Raw genomic sequence first — 17,647 nt, forward strand, 5'->3', positions numbered from 1 at the left:
TAAGCATTTTGCTTATGAGCTCAACACAGATAAGCTGAAATGGTTTTCACGAAATGAGACTTACGAGACCACTTGGTCTGGTATTGCTCACGACAGTCGCATTTGAAAACGGAGTAGTGTTTTTGAAGTCATGATGAAATTTAATTGCAAAACATTTCTGTTCGAAAGTAACAATTGTGACATGTTATCATGATTATTAAAATTTCGGTTACCAGACAAAATATAAGAGTTGTTCAATAAACAGCAAGAAAGAAGTATCATCGAAAATTTGTTTTGTCAGCTTAAAAAGATCTTTCCAATATTAAGGAATCTTGTTCACCTGAAATTGGAAAAAAACTGTACATTAGGTTGTGTTGTTTTGGTTTAACGTAATTTTGGAAAAATTCTGGATAATAAATAGAATGAACTAGATAAAAATGTATATGGTGAAAGATCAGAGTCTGAAAAATAAAAAACCAAATAAAATTGATTAGGAGATAAACAACTAACAAACAATGAAGTCATGGCAGTAGTTCTAAAAACTTTGATTGAATAATAACTTAAATACACTTAATCCATGCCTTTTTCAAATAAATTAAATTTTGAAAAATAAATAAAACATGTACCCATAATAGTTTGCAGGTGAGTAAACTGATATACATACACATGCACTTAATAAACATAAACACAGATATTTATTATTATATGTGAGCATGTGTACAAATCACTATTTTTTATTTATTTTTTTTTGTAAGGAAAAAATTGGAAGGTAATTCTATAAACTTTTATTGTAAAAAAATAAAAACTAGATTTCTTCTAATACTCTTGCATTTGTTTTTCTTTTGAACACACTTCCAACAAACAATTTTTCTGCCTCTTTCTTTTCCACTTTCATTTTCAATAATTCCTGTTTAACCTAGATACTTTAAAGTTTTAATTATTCATTGAGGACATTGAAAATGAGTTATTGTCACTGTCATTTCATCAGTGTTCCTGTGTTTTCTCTTTCGCAAAATATTAAACTATTTTTACTTTCTTGATTTCCATTTGATAACTTTTTGGAGCTTTAGAATTTTTTTTAATGGAAATATCCTTTTAATACTTTTTTTTTATCTGTTCCGGTATTTTGTGAAATATAGGATGTTCATGAATTTCCAATAATTCAAAGAAATTTTATTTTTTTTTCAACAATTTAATTACTTTATTACCTGTTTTGTTTATTCAGTTGTTCTTTTTAAGTCTGATTTCACATTGATCCATATTGCTAGAAAAATGAGTGAAAATCAGGAAACTACAGCAATTCATATAAAAAACAATTGAATATGTCTAAACATATTTACCTCACTTGATACATATTATATTGGTCTATACTTCCTAACAGAGAACTATGTACAAAAGTCAATAATGAAAAATGTACTATGCTAAGAAGTGTTTAAGGTACACATTTATCTCTGTGTTGTTTATCTGTATGTTTAATCAGTGTACAATGATTAAATTAATAAGTAAAAAACTAAAAATTACACAAAAAAAATTTTTAATTTCCTTTTTGAGACCTTAAATTTACCCTTCTTGAACTATGAAATAATTGGAACAAAGATGATAAAATAAATAAACAATAAAAATGTATTTAAAATTTGTTTTTATTGAAATTAAGATTAAATGATAAATATTGTTATCAGCTTGTTTTTTAATATTTACTCCCAGTTTCTTGATTTGGGTAATAACATATCATAAGGAATTCTTAAGAAAATGTTATTAAAAAAATCAGTAGTAAATCTATCAACCATTGGATCAATTATTGGTAATAATTCTCGTGAAATTGGCTTCCAAAACTGATTCAGAAATTTTATTGCAAACATATCTGAAACAAAATTAATGATTATTTTTTTATCTTTTCTTTCAAAAATCAAATATAAACAATTCGTTATCTAATTAAAAAGTTCCAAATAAACATTTTGGAACTTTTATTTTCTTCTTTGTTTATTGAATAATTGAAAAACTTAAATCACACTTATCAAGTGCAACCAACCCATTCATTGACTTTCAGTAAACAAAATAAAAATAATAATTAATAGTCATTATTTTCAAAAAGTGTTTTTTTATGAGGAGAGTGTCATTACTTTTATGATTGTAAATAAATAATTTATAATTTAAAGAACTTTATATAAAAGTATCAATATAGAATATGAATAACATATTAAAAAAAGAAAAGAATTAAACAGTTATTCAGCATTCACTATAAGTAAATTATTATTAAATTAGGTTTATTCAGTATTTAATACATTAATAACTATCTAATAGTATATGCTCCTGGGTGAGAGAAAAGGAACAGACCAATCTCAAAATTCTTACTTATTACATCTGATCAATGTTTATCCTTTGTATAACCAGTAATGAAATTAAAATTAACTTTCGACTGACAAATTATACACATAAATAATTTGTAATAAACACTCAAGTGCAATACTTACTTAAAAATGGATTTCTTTCAACAAGATTTGTAGCTGACAATTTAATTGAACCAATGCCTCTATTTGTATTTAAATATTGAAATTTATTTAGCTTCATATATTGTAATCCATCATCACCTGTTATTAAATTACCTTTTACTACATACATGAAGTTTACATCATCTGTAACAGTAATTTTATATTTAGTATTAATTGTTATACAAGTATTTTGAACAAATTTGTACTGAAAGGAAAATAATATTAATTTTTATGTGCAAAAGGAAACAAATATTACATATAATTAATTATACTTCATGGGTGTTTCACATATACATCATCATTTACTGGTTTCTTCAATTACCATCCACATACTAGATTGATGTGTAACTTGTGTTCTACAGTATCAATTTTCACATCAATTCCCAAGAAAATCTCCAAACTCTGAAGGTTTGGATTCCTTATTTTGAATTGAAAATTTATTTGTACCCGGAATGCAAATATTGTGGTGAAATGCTATCAGAATATTAGTTATATGCAAACAAATACATCATGATACATTTTAAAAAAATAAATTAAAAACAATGCACACTTATTGAATAAAACTGTTTCCTTTTCATTTACTTTCTATCACCTTCTTCAGGTACTATTTAATGACATCATTGTTAGTCACACTTTGTATTATTTTAGCATTCTAAAGCAAAACCGCTTTGATAGTTTATAAAGTAACGCACACAAATTAAAAATAGTACTTTCATTATACTATAAACTATCTATAAATATAAAGGATATACTTGTATATGTTTTTATAGAATAAAAAGAAATTTATCTTTGACTATAAGGCATTTAAGTCTCCACTAACAACTACAGGTAGCCCCTGATTTACCAAAACAAGAGCTTTTGAAAAAGTTAAATTTTACATAAGTTAAATGTCTTTATAGTTCACAGAGAATTAGCTAATAATCAAACATATTGGTTAACTTCTGGGTAACTGAAATTAAAAATGAATGATTTATGCTCTATTGTGTAGTATTAATTATTAATTTAAAAAACTGAATAACATAATTAAAAAGCTGCACTATACATGATGATTCTATTAATAATTCATCCATAAATTTATAAAATTAAAGGATTAAATTAAAAATTAAAATTTTCATTTAAAAGAACTTTTTTCAGCTCTATATTAAAAAAGTTATTTTGTTGAGTAAAATAGAAATATTGCTTAAAAGACAGGAAATATAGGTTAATAAAAACTAATAGAGAAATGAGCTGGCCTTCTGAGATTTGGGGTTGTTGACATTGTTAGTGGAGTTTTCAGTCTGAAAAATTTGTTAGGTTATATTTCTCCGTCCAATTATAAAGAAAGTCATTGTTTTGTTACTTAAAAAAAAACTAATCATGTTTTATTAAACATAACAATGAAGCTGGAAAGATCAGTATAATTATTATTTTACAGTTCATTATGTAAAAATTAATTAATTATTATTTAATGAGGTATCTAATAAAATTATCATTTGATAAAATGTTTTGTAATAATTTTAGTCTTTTTACAAGATTAATTAGCCTGGTAGGAGAGAGATATAAAAAGTAAAACCTTTAGAGGAAGACAAACTTTACTGTTAAAAAGTAAAGATGCCTGATAGAGGGGTCATTCTTCATTTGGATAACATTATGGCTAAGGTACAAAGGGTAGATTGAAATCATAATGCACAATCGCTGGTAACTCAAAAATGAAACAAACAGGTATAAAAATACACTTTATTTGTTACAAAAACTTACAGTTATTTTTCCATGTAGTCACCATTTACAGCTAAATATTTTTCCAACGGTGAACCAATTTTCTCATTCCATCAGTGAAAAATGCTGTCAGTATGTTCTGGATCACAAACTCACTTCATCCTTCAGTTCATCATCTGTGGTGAAATGAATACCCATAATATCACTGTTTATTTGCAGAAAGAAGTGAAAATCACAAAGTGCCAAAAATTGTAAGTATGGTGGGTGTGAAACAAGGTTCAAATTACATCTTTACAAGTACCTCAGCAGTTTGCACAAGATGTTTGTGATCAAGCATTTCATGTTTCAGGATTATCAGCTACATGGATTGTTGACCACGACACACATGACTCTAAAAGTGTTTTAATGCCTCTAAGTATCACACAGAATTCATAGTCAACCCAACTTCCAATTCATCCACCTCCTTTTTTATTTTTCCAGTCACAGAAACTGGTCAACCACTGCAAAGTTCATTCTCTACATTTACTTTACTGGCTTTTGATGTGTACAAATTTTTTCCACCTACTCACAGTACTTCATTCAATAGTTTCATTACCATAAACAGTTTTTACACGATGATTAATGTCAGTCACTAGCAATACTTTTTCCACTGTTAAAATTTCAATCTCTGCACATTGTTTTAGTCATGTTGACATAGCAGGCTAACTCACCTCCATAACAACAGCCACCAGCAGAAGGTGAGAGGACGTGGGTCAAAGAATTCTGGAATGTCAGATTTAAGAAAATGGAATTACAAAGTGGCAGCATCTATTGCTTTGTGTGATGCTTTTATTTTCTTACCCTGTTAAAATAATTTTTCTGCAAAACATAATTCTTAAATATTAAATCATATATAAAATAACATTTATGTAAAACATTAGTCATAAACTCTTAATACAAACATGCTGAAAAAATTACAATAAAAAATAATAAACTAAATTACAAAAAGTTAAAATAATCTTGATCTAAGTTTAATAAAATTAAATAAATCCATCACTACACAAAATAAATAAAAATATTAATATAAAACTACTAATAATTATCACGTTTGTCTAACTAATTTTTGTCACTACCTTCAATTTTTATTTTTTTTGCATTACATTCATAATAGCTAAAGTATATTCTCAGAAAGTGCTACATAGCAGTCACAACATGTTTTATATTCTACTCTTTTTTTATGAACAGAAACTTAATTTCTCCTCTTCTTCACCTCTTTGATGTTGAAAGAACCTATGAAGTCACACCAGTAACCTTTTACAACTAAAGCTTCTAGGGCTGGTCAATTTGGTATTTGTGTTCTTTTATCATATAAGGTATCCAGAACTCTATCACCAACTTCTTTTTAAATAAAACCTTTTTGAAATGCCAGTACCCATGTTAAAATGATGTATAATACAACTTTAATACCGGAAATATCCAAGAATAATTTTTTTAAATTTATATTTGTTTATAATATCTTGAATAACATAATCAGATTTAAATAAGTGATTTGCTTCTATCAGTGATTTTGCCTTTCTTGCTATACGTCTTATACTCTCTTTTTTTCTCTTTAGCCTCCAGAACCACTAATGTAAATAAAGTGTCTTGTACAATCTCAGGTCAACCATTCCTGAGATATATGGTTAATCAAAACCCAACCACCAAAGAACACCAGTGTCCACAATCTAGTATTCAAATCTGTATAAAAGTAATCTCCTTTACTAGGATTTGAACCTTAGAACTCTCGACTTCAAAATTAGCTGATTCGTGATGACAAGTTAACCACTAGAAAGCCCGGTGGGCTAGGTAAATGATGAATTAAGTTTTCAGTTTGTTTTATTATAATAGTCTTTTTTATTATAATAGATGTTCCAGAAAGTAGTAGAATTTTTTGCAATATTGAGTTTGGCTGTTCTTTGTTTTTGTAAAGTCTAATTAGGATCATAATCAAAAGCATTCTCCCCCACTCAGATTTCATCATAGGTGTTGTGATCCCTGCAATAAACATACCATTTCCATTTTTATTGCAGTCAAAATAACTCTGTAGAGTCATACTATTTTGCTACCAATGTTTCTTCTATTACTTCATTCTATCACATCAAAATCTATTCATTGGTTTTATCTACCACTATTCAAATTGTTCAGCACCATACACAGAAAAAGAAACAAATTACAACAGAATTTTAGAATAAGAGTTATGAAATTAGAACAAAATTATAAAAAAATTGCAGATTACAAAATACAAAGTTAATAAGAATTACATAATTAATATATCAGTATTTATAATATTTAATTTTTATAAAAATATTTAAAGTTTTGCACTAAAACAATAAGAAATAATAAGGAATGTGATCTGATAGTAAGAAATATTGTAAATGAAGAAAAATCACTTATCTTTGTAGGCATATTGTTTCACTTTCAGCTACTCGAAAAAGTATTGATAAACTATTCTAGTTTATCATGCAAATTAAATCAATTACTATCAAGAGAGTAATTTATTCATAATTTTCTACATAGAAACATTCCCTTTTGGCCAATACCAAAAATTCCTTCAACCCATATTACTTATAGAAAGGAAATTTTTACATATTACACCTGTTTATATAAATATTGATTCATGGTAATACATTACTTACACTAGCATATACTCTTGCTTAAACTTTCAGGAGAATGTTGTAATGTGTTTTAATAAAATTTTCTATCACTGCACATACATTACACTAGTAAAAACTTGCTAGCCATGCTAAACATACAAGAGAAATGAGAAATAAAGGTTTCTGCTGCCTTCTTCATACTCAGATATACTTGTATATGAACTAGCAAGTTAAATCTACAAAAGGTACAGTACAATACTGAAGCATACAAATGACATTGTCACTATTTTCATCATATAAAATGCTATGCAGTAACCATTACTTTCAGAGAAAGAAATAACTCTAGGCGTTGCTTTACATACCTCATACTCATACAGAGTTTGAGGAGATATAAAGTAAACATATAAACATGTTATTGTCTTTTCCTGTAGTGAAATAATGACTAATATTAATACTAGTACTACTCCTTAAAGTAAAAATATAATTCTTCACTAGAACCATTTAGAATCATGGACTTTGGCTCAATTAATTATTTGTTTCTTTATACTATCTGTCCAATCTTTTTCAATGACTGTAACACGTGTAAAATACAAGAGACATCAGTCAAGAGTTGCATGGGGGCTTGACATCTTTATTTATAATTAAAGTAACAAAAATATTTTACCTAACTGCATTTTCTGATGGCGAGAATAAATTTTTATATGTATGAAAAAATATCAAGCCTGACCAGGATTCGAACCCAGTAACTTTGAAATAGAAGTTATTACTGTTTTGTTTCACCATGGGGGATGGAATGTTAGTTCATAATAGTGTAATAAGTTCAGTGAAGAAGGTATCATAAAACTATCTTTCTCTTTTCCTATTCAGCTTGGAAACAAACAAATTTCAGTTAAAAAATAGTATTCTGATTATTATAGTTCCCTTTTTTCATCATTTCTAATGTCTTATTGATCAGTATCATCCTTATACCTTACACTACAATTATAACTTTCCACATACTACACTTACATAATGATATATTAAATAACCCATGACTATTTATTGGTATTTTTGCAATATTTCCAACCAGTTCATAGTGTCCTGAACTTTCTAATCTATCGTAGTGAGCATCAAATTCAAGATAAAATTTTTCTGGATTGTTTAATCTCGCACTGAAAAGAAATTAAAAAAGAATTATAAAAACTGAAACAATAAAATAATTTATATAATGATTTAAAATTTATTATATACTTGAACAATTTGGAAATCACAATCAAACACATCAACTTCCACTTACTGTTTAAATTTTCAAAATAATTAAAACTCCAACTGAGATAAATATAAATAGCAAACAGAGAATATCACAAACTTCTTCCAGACTTTCATAAACTATCTTACTTGTGAAAATAATGGAAAAAGTTTATATAAACATATGTCCTAAAATGCTTCGTTTGTGAGTTAGGCTAGTGAGAGTTTGCTCAGATTTTAGCTACCTGGTGAAATGAGGTATTATTGAAATTTTTAGTATGTTAATTAAGGGCAGAATTTGTGATTCTTATGGTATTTAACCAGAAACATCGAATAAGATAAGTCCAAGAACCATATCTGCAGTAATTTTTTTAGAAATATGGGATGAAAACCAATAAATTGGGGTAAAATCCCTGTTTTTTTATTTTTGACATACAATAACTTTGTTAAATGGATAATAAACGCGTAAAAATTTAAACAAAATTTGTAGAGAATTTAATTCTTAAAATGGTGTAAGACAAGATGAATAAAACAAAGAAAAGTTTTAAAAAAATTTGAATTTTATTTAAAAACAGTACATTTGTATTCCAATTTCAGTAGAATAATTTATGAAAGTCCTGGGAGAACTTCATGATACACTCTGTATAGTTTGCCTTGCACTCACTGAGTGTGTGCCAATCACTTGTGAATCGGTCATGATAGGTGGATCTTCAGTAGGGATTTGCAACTTATACATTGAGATCAAGTATAAGATTAAATTAAATAGAAAGTTATGTTAAATCTAATGGGACAACACTGTTGTGAGTTTATCTATTTTATGAACTTTAATATTTTATTTAAAAGAGAGTAGATATAAAACTTAAATATGTTAAAAATTTATAACTCTGAGTCTTTGTAAGTTGGCAAATGACACTCAATGCTGACTTATAGCAAGCATAAAGCAAGAACATTACATGGCAGTAAAAAGTGGTGAAGAGATGGTGACTCCACTTCCAACACACCAAACAAAAAAAAGTGTTCTGTTACTCTTCTTTTTTTTTTTTTTTTTATAGTAAAATGGTGAAACCCATCAATTTTTGTGATATTTAATATAAGTATTGATATATTTTCTCATCAACTTTTCTTTCATATTCTTTTTTAATTTAAGATTTTTTTGCAGTTTACTTACCTTCATCTACCAATGATGGTTGTTAACAATTAAAGTGGGTTTTAGATTTTTTTCTAAATGATTTGTTTGCATTTTTTTATTTATATTTTACTTCAAAAACCATTTAGCATAGATATTTCATTGCACATTAGTGTTCAGTAAAATCAATTATAGAATAATATAACTCAAGTTTAGAACCTTATATGTATGGAACTTTCCTGTATAAGACAGGAATTTAAAATAATAAAAATAAAATAAAACATACCGTGCTTCAATGACTTTTATTGTAGATAATCGTTGTATGCCAACATTCCTTACAACAGTATCCCCACCAAGCATTGAACTTCTATATGAGAATCGTAAAACATCCATTACCATCGGATCCAATGGTGGAATATCTAATTCTGGAACACCTGAAATTACATAAGTATAACAATAAAGAAAATACAGTATGGTAAGGAAATGGGAAATTTTGAAGTAACTCTCATAAAAGTAAAAAAAATGAATTTACAAGTTTGATTGTTGAAAACAAAAAGTAAATTACATGCCAATGAGTGTCCCAACACAAAAAATTTCAATTTCTAAAAACATTGTCCATAATCTGATGGCCATTCAAACGTATGCATTCCTGGAAGTGAATGCTAAGATTATGTATGGCACTTTGAAACATTTCCATGGGAATTACAGCGATTTCTTCATGAATCCTCATTTTCAACTCGGCGATTGTCGTCAGGCGAATGGTACACACTTTACTTCTGAGGTGGCCCCACAAGAAAAAATTGCACACTGACAAATCTGATGATCCTGGGGGCCAATGAATATCACCAAACTGTGAAATTACATGGTTACCAAAGACCTGTAGAACAGCTGCCATTAACACTCTGGCAGTATGGGCCATGGCTCCATCTTGCTGAAATCGAGGATTACGAAGATCAAGAAAGTTTTGAAGTTGTTCTGCTACAAAACTTTAAAGCATATCAACATTTCGTTCAGACTTTATTGTCACTGCATTCCCTCTCTCATCCTCAAAGAATTAAGGCCCAACCACACCTCACATTGATACAATACACCAAACTGTAACCTTTTGGCTGTGTAATGGTTGTTTATGCAATAGGCTAGTTGACTTTTTTGAGAAACCGGTTAATATTATGCCTCATGATTTATTTTGTTAAAATATAAGCATTATAACACATAAATGATCAGTTACAAGATGCATTTTGCATTTTAAAAAACCAATTAAAATTTTCCCACCAAAACTGTCCAAACTACCATGGCCTCGTGTCATGTCACGCCTTACAAAGCAATCAGATGTTTATTGGAGTGTTCAGATGTTTCGAAAATGACTAAGTCTAAAATCAATTCCAAGTTTTACAAGCACTGTCTAGTGCCTCAATGTGAAAGTACTAATATTAAAAATCCAAACAAATTGTTTATTTAACTGTATCCATGTTTAACTAACAAACAATATAAAATTTATGCTCAGAACATAAACTATGTTCCGAGCATATTTTACATTTGACTGTTCATATTTTGCCATCACATTTTAGCTGCACGTTGCTTCCAGTATCATCTCCATACGATGCTCTTGAAGACCTAAAATAAAATTTAGCCTTTATTAAAAATATTTAGTTATGAGATACTTTTTTCTTCTGATAACTAACATCAAAAACAATATGGTCAAAATCTGTTATATTCCCACTTAATAGCCCGTCGACCAATAATTAGTTAGTTCTTAGTGGTACCATGTAAGAACTAACTAACTACATGGTCGACGGGCTGTTAAGCGTTGTGGGCATATAACGGATTTTGACCCAACAGTACTTATATAGCAGACCGTAATATGAAGTAATAATTTCTTAATATTACGAAAAACTAATATACGGAAATGTTTATAGTTGTGTACTTGCATAGAAGTTTTGATATTTTGGAATTACGCTGAGCAGAAATCACTATTTGATGCGAAAAACATTCCCAGCATAACCACATCAATTTTGGGCAAGTTACTGCTACTGGCTTTTGTAAACACTGCTTCCATTGCAGAGACTTATAGTCGTCGTACCACTACAGAAAATCGTATAACACGCGAAAAAATGTATTTCAGAGCACAAAATCAACAAACCACATAGACCGCCTTAAAAAACAATCTGACGTTTTGCAAGACATGACGTCATGCGCTGTGATTGGCGTTTTATGTCACGCGACCAACGAGCTTAATTTTTACTTACTTATTTCTTGAAAAAAAGAAATAATCTTAAATAAATTAACAAATTAGGTTAATTTTCAATATTTATTGATTAAGACCAATTGTAGAAAACAAAATTCTATCAGGTTTGCCCTTACTGTCATCTAGCCTATTGACGAGGGTTTTCAGCTGCCTATTATTTGCAATTCTGCTTATTTACATGCATGCTGATATGGAAATAAGCCTCATCCGACATGAAACGTTTGTCAACAAAATTGAGGTCGTCATTAATCTTTTCGATCATTTTATCGCAGAACTGTTGTCGCACTTGTAGTCTGATTGTTTCAGTTCCTCTACAACTTGAATTTTGTTAGGGTGAAACTTTTATTACTGTAGAGTATTCGGCGGACAGTTGTTCAGTTTAGGCTCAATGCTGCTGCGCGTTTCCTTGCCGATCGTCGTAGGCTCCTTCCAATTGAGGCCCTAATTGCTTCAATGTTTTCTGGGATTCGTTGACTTCCTGGTGATTTCTTTTTTAGAGCTCAACCCAAGCTTTGATGGCGTGGCAAGATGTAACGCGACCATGACGTCCTAAATTGTAATGACGTCGGAATCACTGTTGAGTCACACTGTCACCAATCTTGTAAAATGCCTTCACGGACAACGCACGTTGTGTACCGAGCATAATTACTAAATGGCAGGTAGTTGTGACCCACCGGGTTGGTCTAGTGGTTAACGTGTCTTCCCAAATCAGCTGATTTGGAAGTCAAGAGTTACAGCGTTTAAGTCCTACTAAAGCCAGATATTTTTACATGGATTTGAATACTAGATCGTGGATACCGGTGTTCTTTGGTGGTTGGGTTTCAATTAACCACACATCTCAGGAATGGTCGAACTGAGAATGTACAAGACTACACTTCATTTGCACTCATTACATATCATCCTCTGATGAATTATCTTCTAAACGGTAGTTACCGGAGGCTAAACAGAAAAAAAGGTAGTTGTGCACAAAAGGATGCCACTCCCTTTCTAACAGTTCCTCAAGAACTGTTAGCCACTGTGTTATATATATATATCTGTTGCCTGCCCTTACGGCGGACAGACATCTAATCCTTAATAGAGGTATATCGCGCTCACTAGTCAATCCTAACGACAATAACAACCGCGCTAAAACCGCTGGTACCATGATCCCACATAACCTTTTCGCTTCCCACCCATCCTTGAAGAAAGAAGCGAATTAAGAAGAAAAGAAGAAGAAGAAGAGTCAGAAGAAAAGAAGACAACAGTCTGTCTCTCGCCAGTATAGTTCCCTCTGGAACATACTGGATATTAACAAGGTTAACAAGAAGACTACAGAGGCAGACATGAAAACAAATATCCAAATCACCCCGAATCCATACTCCTACCGACTGAGATAGCTCTGGGGCGCAACGCCTCAGAGCAATCCTTCCAATCACATTTTCATTAATTCATACCAACTTAAATTGAATTGAATTAAAATAAATGATAAAGTGTAAGCCCAAAAATCGCCTCCGACGTCCTTTCCTTAAGAGAGGACGCCCCCTTAAATGAAGAATTTCAGCTCACTCTAGGCTGAAATGGAGCGCGTCACGGAAGATAAGCTTATTAGCACATCGTTCCGTCCGGCCCCTACCGACAAACCATCCATTGGATCGGAACGCAATCCAAACTTCACAAAACGAATAAACGTCAGCCACTATTAATAACCGTCAGTCCATTAGAATCACCCAGCAGCAAAGTACGTGAGTCTGTATACTGCGAAAAGTAGGAGGGTATTGCACCCTCCGACATCCTTGCGTTCCGTTCTGTTCCGAGCGGCCACTACTACTTTCAAAATTTTCTGTTTCCCTGTGCCACCCGATATTTTATAGATGGTTTCTTTTTATAAACCTTTAAATATGTATTTAAAGGTTCCTTTACTGAATAATATTTAGGTTTCTGAAAATCATACTATAAAATGTATATTACTTTTCCACTAAGAAAATGTATAACCTTACGGCATGGAAATAAATCATACTACCGGTCCATCCTTATATAAATATAAATATCTAGTAAAATAAATTTTTTTTTTGTCCATATCTTCCTCTTACCAATTAATACCAAGAAGATAAACAAAAGTAAGCACAATCCACAAAGTATAGAGTTAATAACATCTGTTATTACCTTATTTTTCTTTTTTATAAAACAAAAGCGCTTTCGAGGAATTTCCTCATCATCAGTTGAAATTAGATTACAGATTTAAACATTAATAAAATATTTAACATATTATTCCATACATAACAAAATACATGAAGCCAAATAATTAGTTAAATAATTAAATCCTTCATTTAAAAAAAAAACATTAAAATCTTTTTATACATGTTTGTGGTCAACCACTAAGTATAGTACTGTACTAATATGATATAACCTTTACTTAATATTAACAAAAGTGCTGTTATCTATAGCAGCTTTGGTAAGAGTATCATTAACAAACTCTGCAGATTGATTAAGCTGAACGTCTGTTTATATTTATATATGTGATATTTTTAATGATAGATTTTTATGATTAATATTTTGAACAAACTGACGTTCTATTTTTTTTAAATCGGTTAACAAACAGTCGAGTTATGGGAGAAAATCGATGTTACAAATTTGTGTCATAATTATTAGGTCTATGTGAAAAATTATTACTTAATTTGATACTAATTTACAATACTAAAATAAACAATTAATAAAAGCAATTAATATTTCATCGAATTGAACGTAAAGTAGAGGACATGAAAACAGACACATAATTACAACATAAATTTTCTGCCATAACTCGGCTATTTATTAACCGATTTTCAAAAATAAAATGTCATTTTGTTCAAAATAAAAGGCTTAATATTTTAGAAAATAACATAAATTTTCATAAAACAAATATTTATGGAGATATAACGAATTGAAAAATAAACATGGCCCCCATTTTGTAATTTGCGAAAGTATTTAAGTCCTCATTTTTTGATAATTTTAAAACTTTATTAATAAGACGCTTACCAAATATTAATGTGATTCGTCAATCCGATCTTGACATATAAACTTTTATATAAAAATAACAAAATGGCGGACAAGGGGAGAACGAAGGAGAAATTGACATTTTTTTCTATGGGTATTTTTTGTTTAGTTTTACTAGTAGAATCCGAAAAAGTATAGCCAACCCACCATTTTAGAAACACTCTGTATACTCTTGATACTGTATTTCCAGATCTTTTTGGAGCTAATTAGCAGCATATTCTTCTTTGTTGAAATTACCAGTGACACTGAAAAAGCAGGGCAAAATGTAAACTACTCTTATCTCCCTGAAAAGATGAAAATAAAGGTGTATGTGAGGCGATTACGCTTTACGCAGCATCTATTTGGGCAAACAGAATGAGGTATAAAAGCTACCACGACATTCTGTTGAGGGCTCAGCGTCTCCTGTTGCTTACCGTGATGAGGGGCTATAGTACTATTTCACGTGAAGCAGTTCTAGTTGGGTGTTAAACCAATTGATGTCCTTACGTCGGAACGTCAATTACGATACGCTGAGAAGAGGTCGGGTGAACTGACTCCGCAGCGTATTCGCGAAATAGAGGAGGAAGGTTCTGGTATTTAGCAGGACGGTGGGATGGGACGGTATACGCACGGTCTCTTTTCAGACATAGAGAATTGGGAGTCGCTTCGTGGATCTTCTCGAACCGGCATGTAACTCGGTTCCTTTCAGGGTATAGCGCATTTCGTGACTTCCTGGCTCGATTTAACTTTACTGACTCGGGTCAGTGTACTGAATGCTTAGTACCGAATGATGCTGCATGTCTGCTCAAAATATGAGTTTAGGTATGCAAAGGTGGTCAGGAAGATAGCTTGAGGGTATTGGTTCAAGTCTGAATGTGGTGAGTATCGGCACATCAAGGAAAATTAGATATGAGTGGCACATTGTTGAAAGATTTTTAAGGCTTTTGGCACTCAAAAGGATTGCAGAGGGAGTTTAGTGTAGAACAGTGGGTGGCTAAGGCCTTTTTGGGTGCTTTTCCACCAGAGTAGGCCTGTACTATCTGTACTTCGTTATTTTTATTTTTTATTTATTTTATTTTTTTTTATAAAACCTAGTGGGCTTGTAAATTTCATATTGTACAAGTATGTATAGTTCTTGGTTTTTATCTTTAAAAGTTGCTTATTGTGGTTAAGAGTGCATATTTGGATTTTATATTTTGTTGAATCTGTTGATTATGTGTTAATTTGTGTTATTTATATCTATGAATACATTTGTTTTGTTTGATATAGCTTCATTTGGAATCATTAAAATTTCATTTATATAACTGAATTGCTATGTTTATCAGAGCAGTCAGTGTGTTTTGTTAGTTTCTTTTATGATCTCCATGTTTTTTTTTTTTTGTAATTTCAAAAGCAACACAGTACAAAAACTTTTACTGAAAATATTGGTGATTTTGTTCTCTTGATTGATGTGAGTTAGCATTATATATATTTTTTTACTAACTGTATTTTTTTATTAGTTCTGAATTTCATACACCATATTGTCTATAAGTGTGCATCGGTACACCTAAGCTGTTCCAGATTTTTTTCTTTTATTGAGTTCTTTAGTGTAGTTATTAGCTGACAGAGTTCTACGTATCAGACAAAATAACTAACATCTGAATGAAAGCTGCATGTTTATTTTGTGCAGGATGGTTGACATGCTCTTCATAAGTAGATCAGATATAGATATTTATAATATCTTAACACTTGAACCTGAAGTTTACAAGCACACTAAATTTTTCAAAAATAATATAGACTGAAAATACAATCTGGCTACTTATAAAAGAGTGCATCTAATTTTTTTAAAGATATCATTGCCTCTAGTAACTCTATTTAATTAGTTCTGAAGATAATCCTTTAGAAAAATATTTTCCACATTGTTTGAAAGTTGTCATTTATAATTCTTAATAATATTTTTAAATAAGTATGAAATTACCTATACCTAATACTGGCTGAGAGTTATCAGAAAAGTTTTAGATAGCAATTCTTATAATATGAAGGATGCATTAGACTCATAGTTTACATAATAGAAAAAATAATAAATAAATAAATTATTTTATTCAATTCATATTCACCTGACTTAAGTTTTGGTACAATTTGTTGTATTACATTCTTAATACATTTGTTCAACTGTGGATCATCACGATAGCAAAATTCCATAAAAGCAGCTGAAAAATTAAAAATCTTAAAATAGTTGTTCCACTAAGATGTAAATTATTTTTATTTATTTGAAAAGAGGGAATTAGAATAAAGTTTTATCTACTGTCAACTTTAATTTTCGTAACAGAATATTTAATAAGATTATTAATCCTTAAAAATGCTGATCTTTGTAAAATTGAAAAAGATGCTTGCATAATGGCTTGTGAAAATTTGCATTGTGATAAAAGAATTAAATAATAAATTTTATCATATATAAATTATATATACAGAATGTTTAATACAGTATGAAATCCTAAAATAAAGTTTCAATCATTAAATATAAAAAAATGAAATTTTGAAAATGTTCTCAAAATGATCTATTCTACAGTTTGAGAATACTAGACCCTCAAGAGTCTATGAAAGATAACTCAAAGATTGTGAATGGAAAGGATAGGGTTGTAATGTATCATTTTGAAGGGCACTGAAAAATAAAAGTTTTGACATAAAAACTTCAGAACATAACAATCCTAACCAAACTGGCAGGGATTTAATTTTTTTCATAGCTAATTACAAAATTGTCCTATAGTATACCCCAAGTAGTGTCTCATGTTCAATTAGTGAATGCTACAAAGAAAGAGAAGAAAAGTTGAGAGATTATATATATAACTGCTATGAACATGAGGTTATGCTTTCTAAATGTAGTAATATAAAATATTTTTTACTCAAAATTTGTCCAAATAATCTTAAATTTTCTAATAAAATACTTTATATATCATACATTACTCTACACTTTAATTTAATAAATGACAATGACAAATATAATTATATAGAAAACACATAAAATTGGACCATTCTAGCAACTTCCTCTAAAAAATACAAAAATAACCATGAAAATTGGTTCATTTGGTGAAGAGTGTGATTCTGAAAGAACCATAAAAGAATGAATTTACAATTTGAATTGAGAAGCTTCTGCTTTTATTTAAGATGGCTAAAAAAAAATAATATTGAAAAAAAGAGCAGTAAAAAAAAATCATCATTCATATTTACGTAAACCAAATTGTAAAATATCTTCATCTTCATCTTCATCAACATAATCGTAATCTTCATTATGTTCTGATAACTT

At 29.8% G+C, this 17,647-nt stretch overlaps 1 protein-coding gene across 1 annotated transcript; it reads right to left on the reverse strand.

The window, feature by feature from the left end:
• Positions 1-1,603: 1,603 nt before the first annotated feature.
• On the reverse strand, positions 1,604-16,549 carry LOC142328702 (uncharacterized). Its single transcript, XM_075372639.1, has 5 exons — positions 16,461-16,549; positions 9,415-9,562; positions 7,784-7,926; positions 2,451-2,612; positions 1,604-1,840 (listed from the first exon to the last, which is right to left on the reverse strand). The coding sequence occupies exons 1-5, from the start codon at positions 16,543-16,545 to the stop codon at positions 1,674-1,676; spliced, it is 705 nt and encodes a 234-aa protein (XP_075228754.1). The 5' UTR covers positions 16,546-16,549; the 3' UTR covers positions 1,604-1,673.
• Positions 16,550-17,647: the final 1,098 nt, after the last annotated feature.

The sequence above is a fragment of the Lycorma delicatula genome, chromosome 8 (genome assembly GCF_047948215.1).
Source record: "Lycorma delicatula isolate Av1 chromosome 8, ASM4794821v1, whole genome shotgun sequence".
Lineage (NCBI taxonomy): Eukaryota > Metazoa > Arthropoda > Insecta > Hemiptera > Fulgoridae > Lycorma > Lycorma delicatula.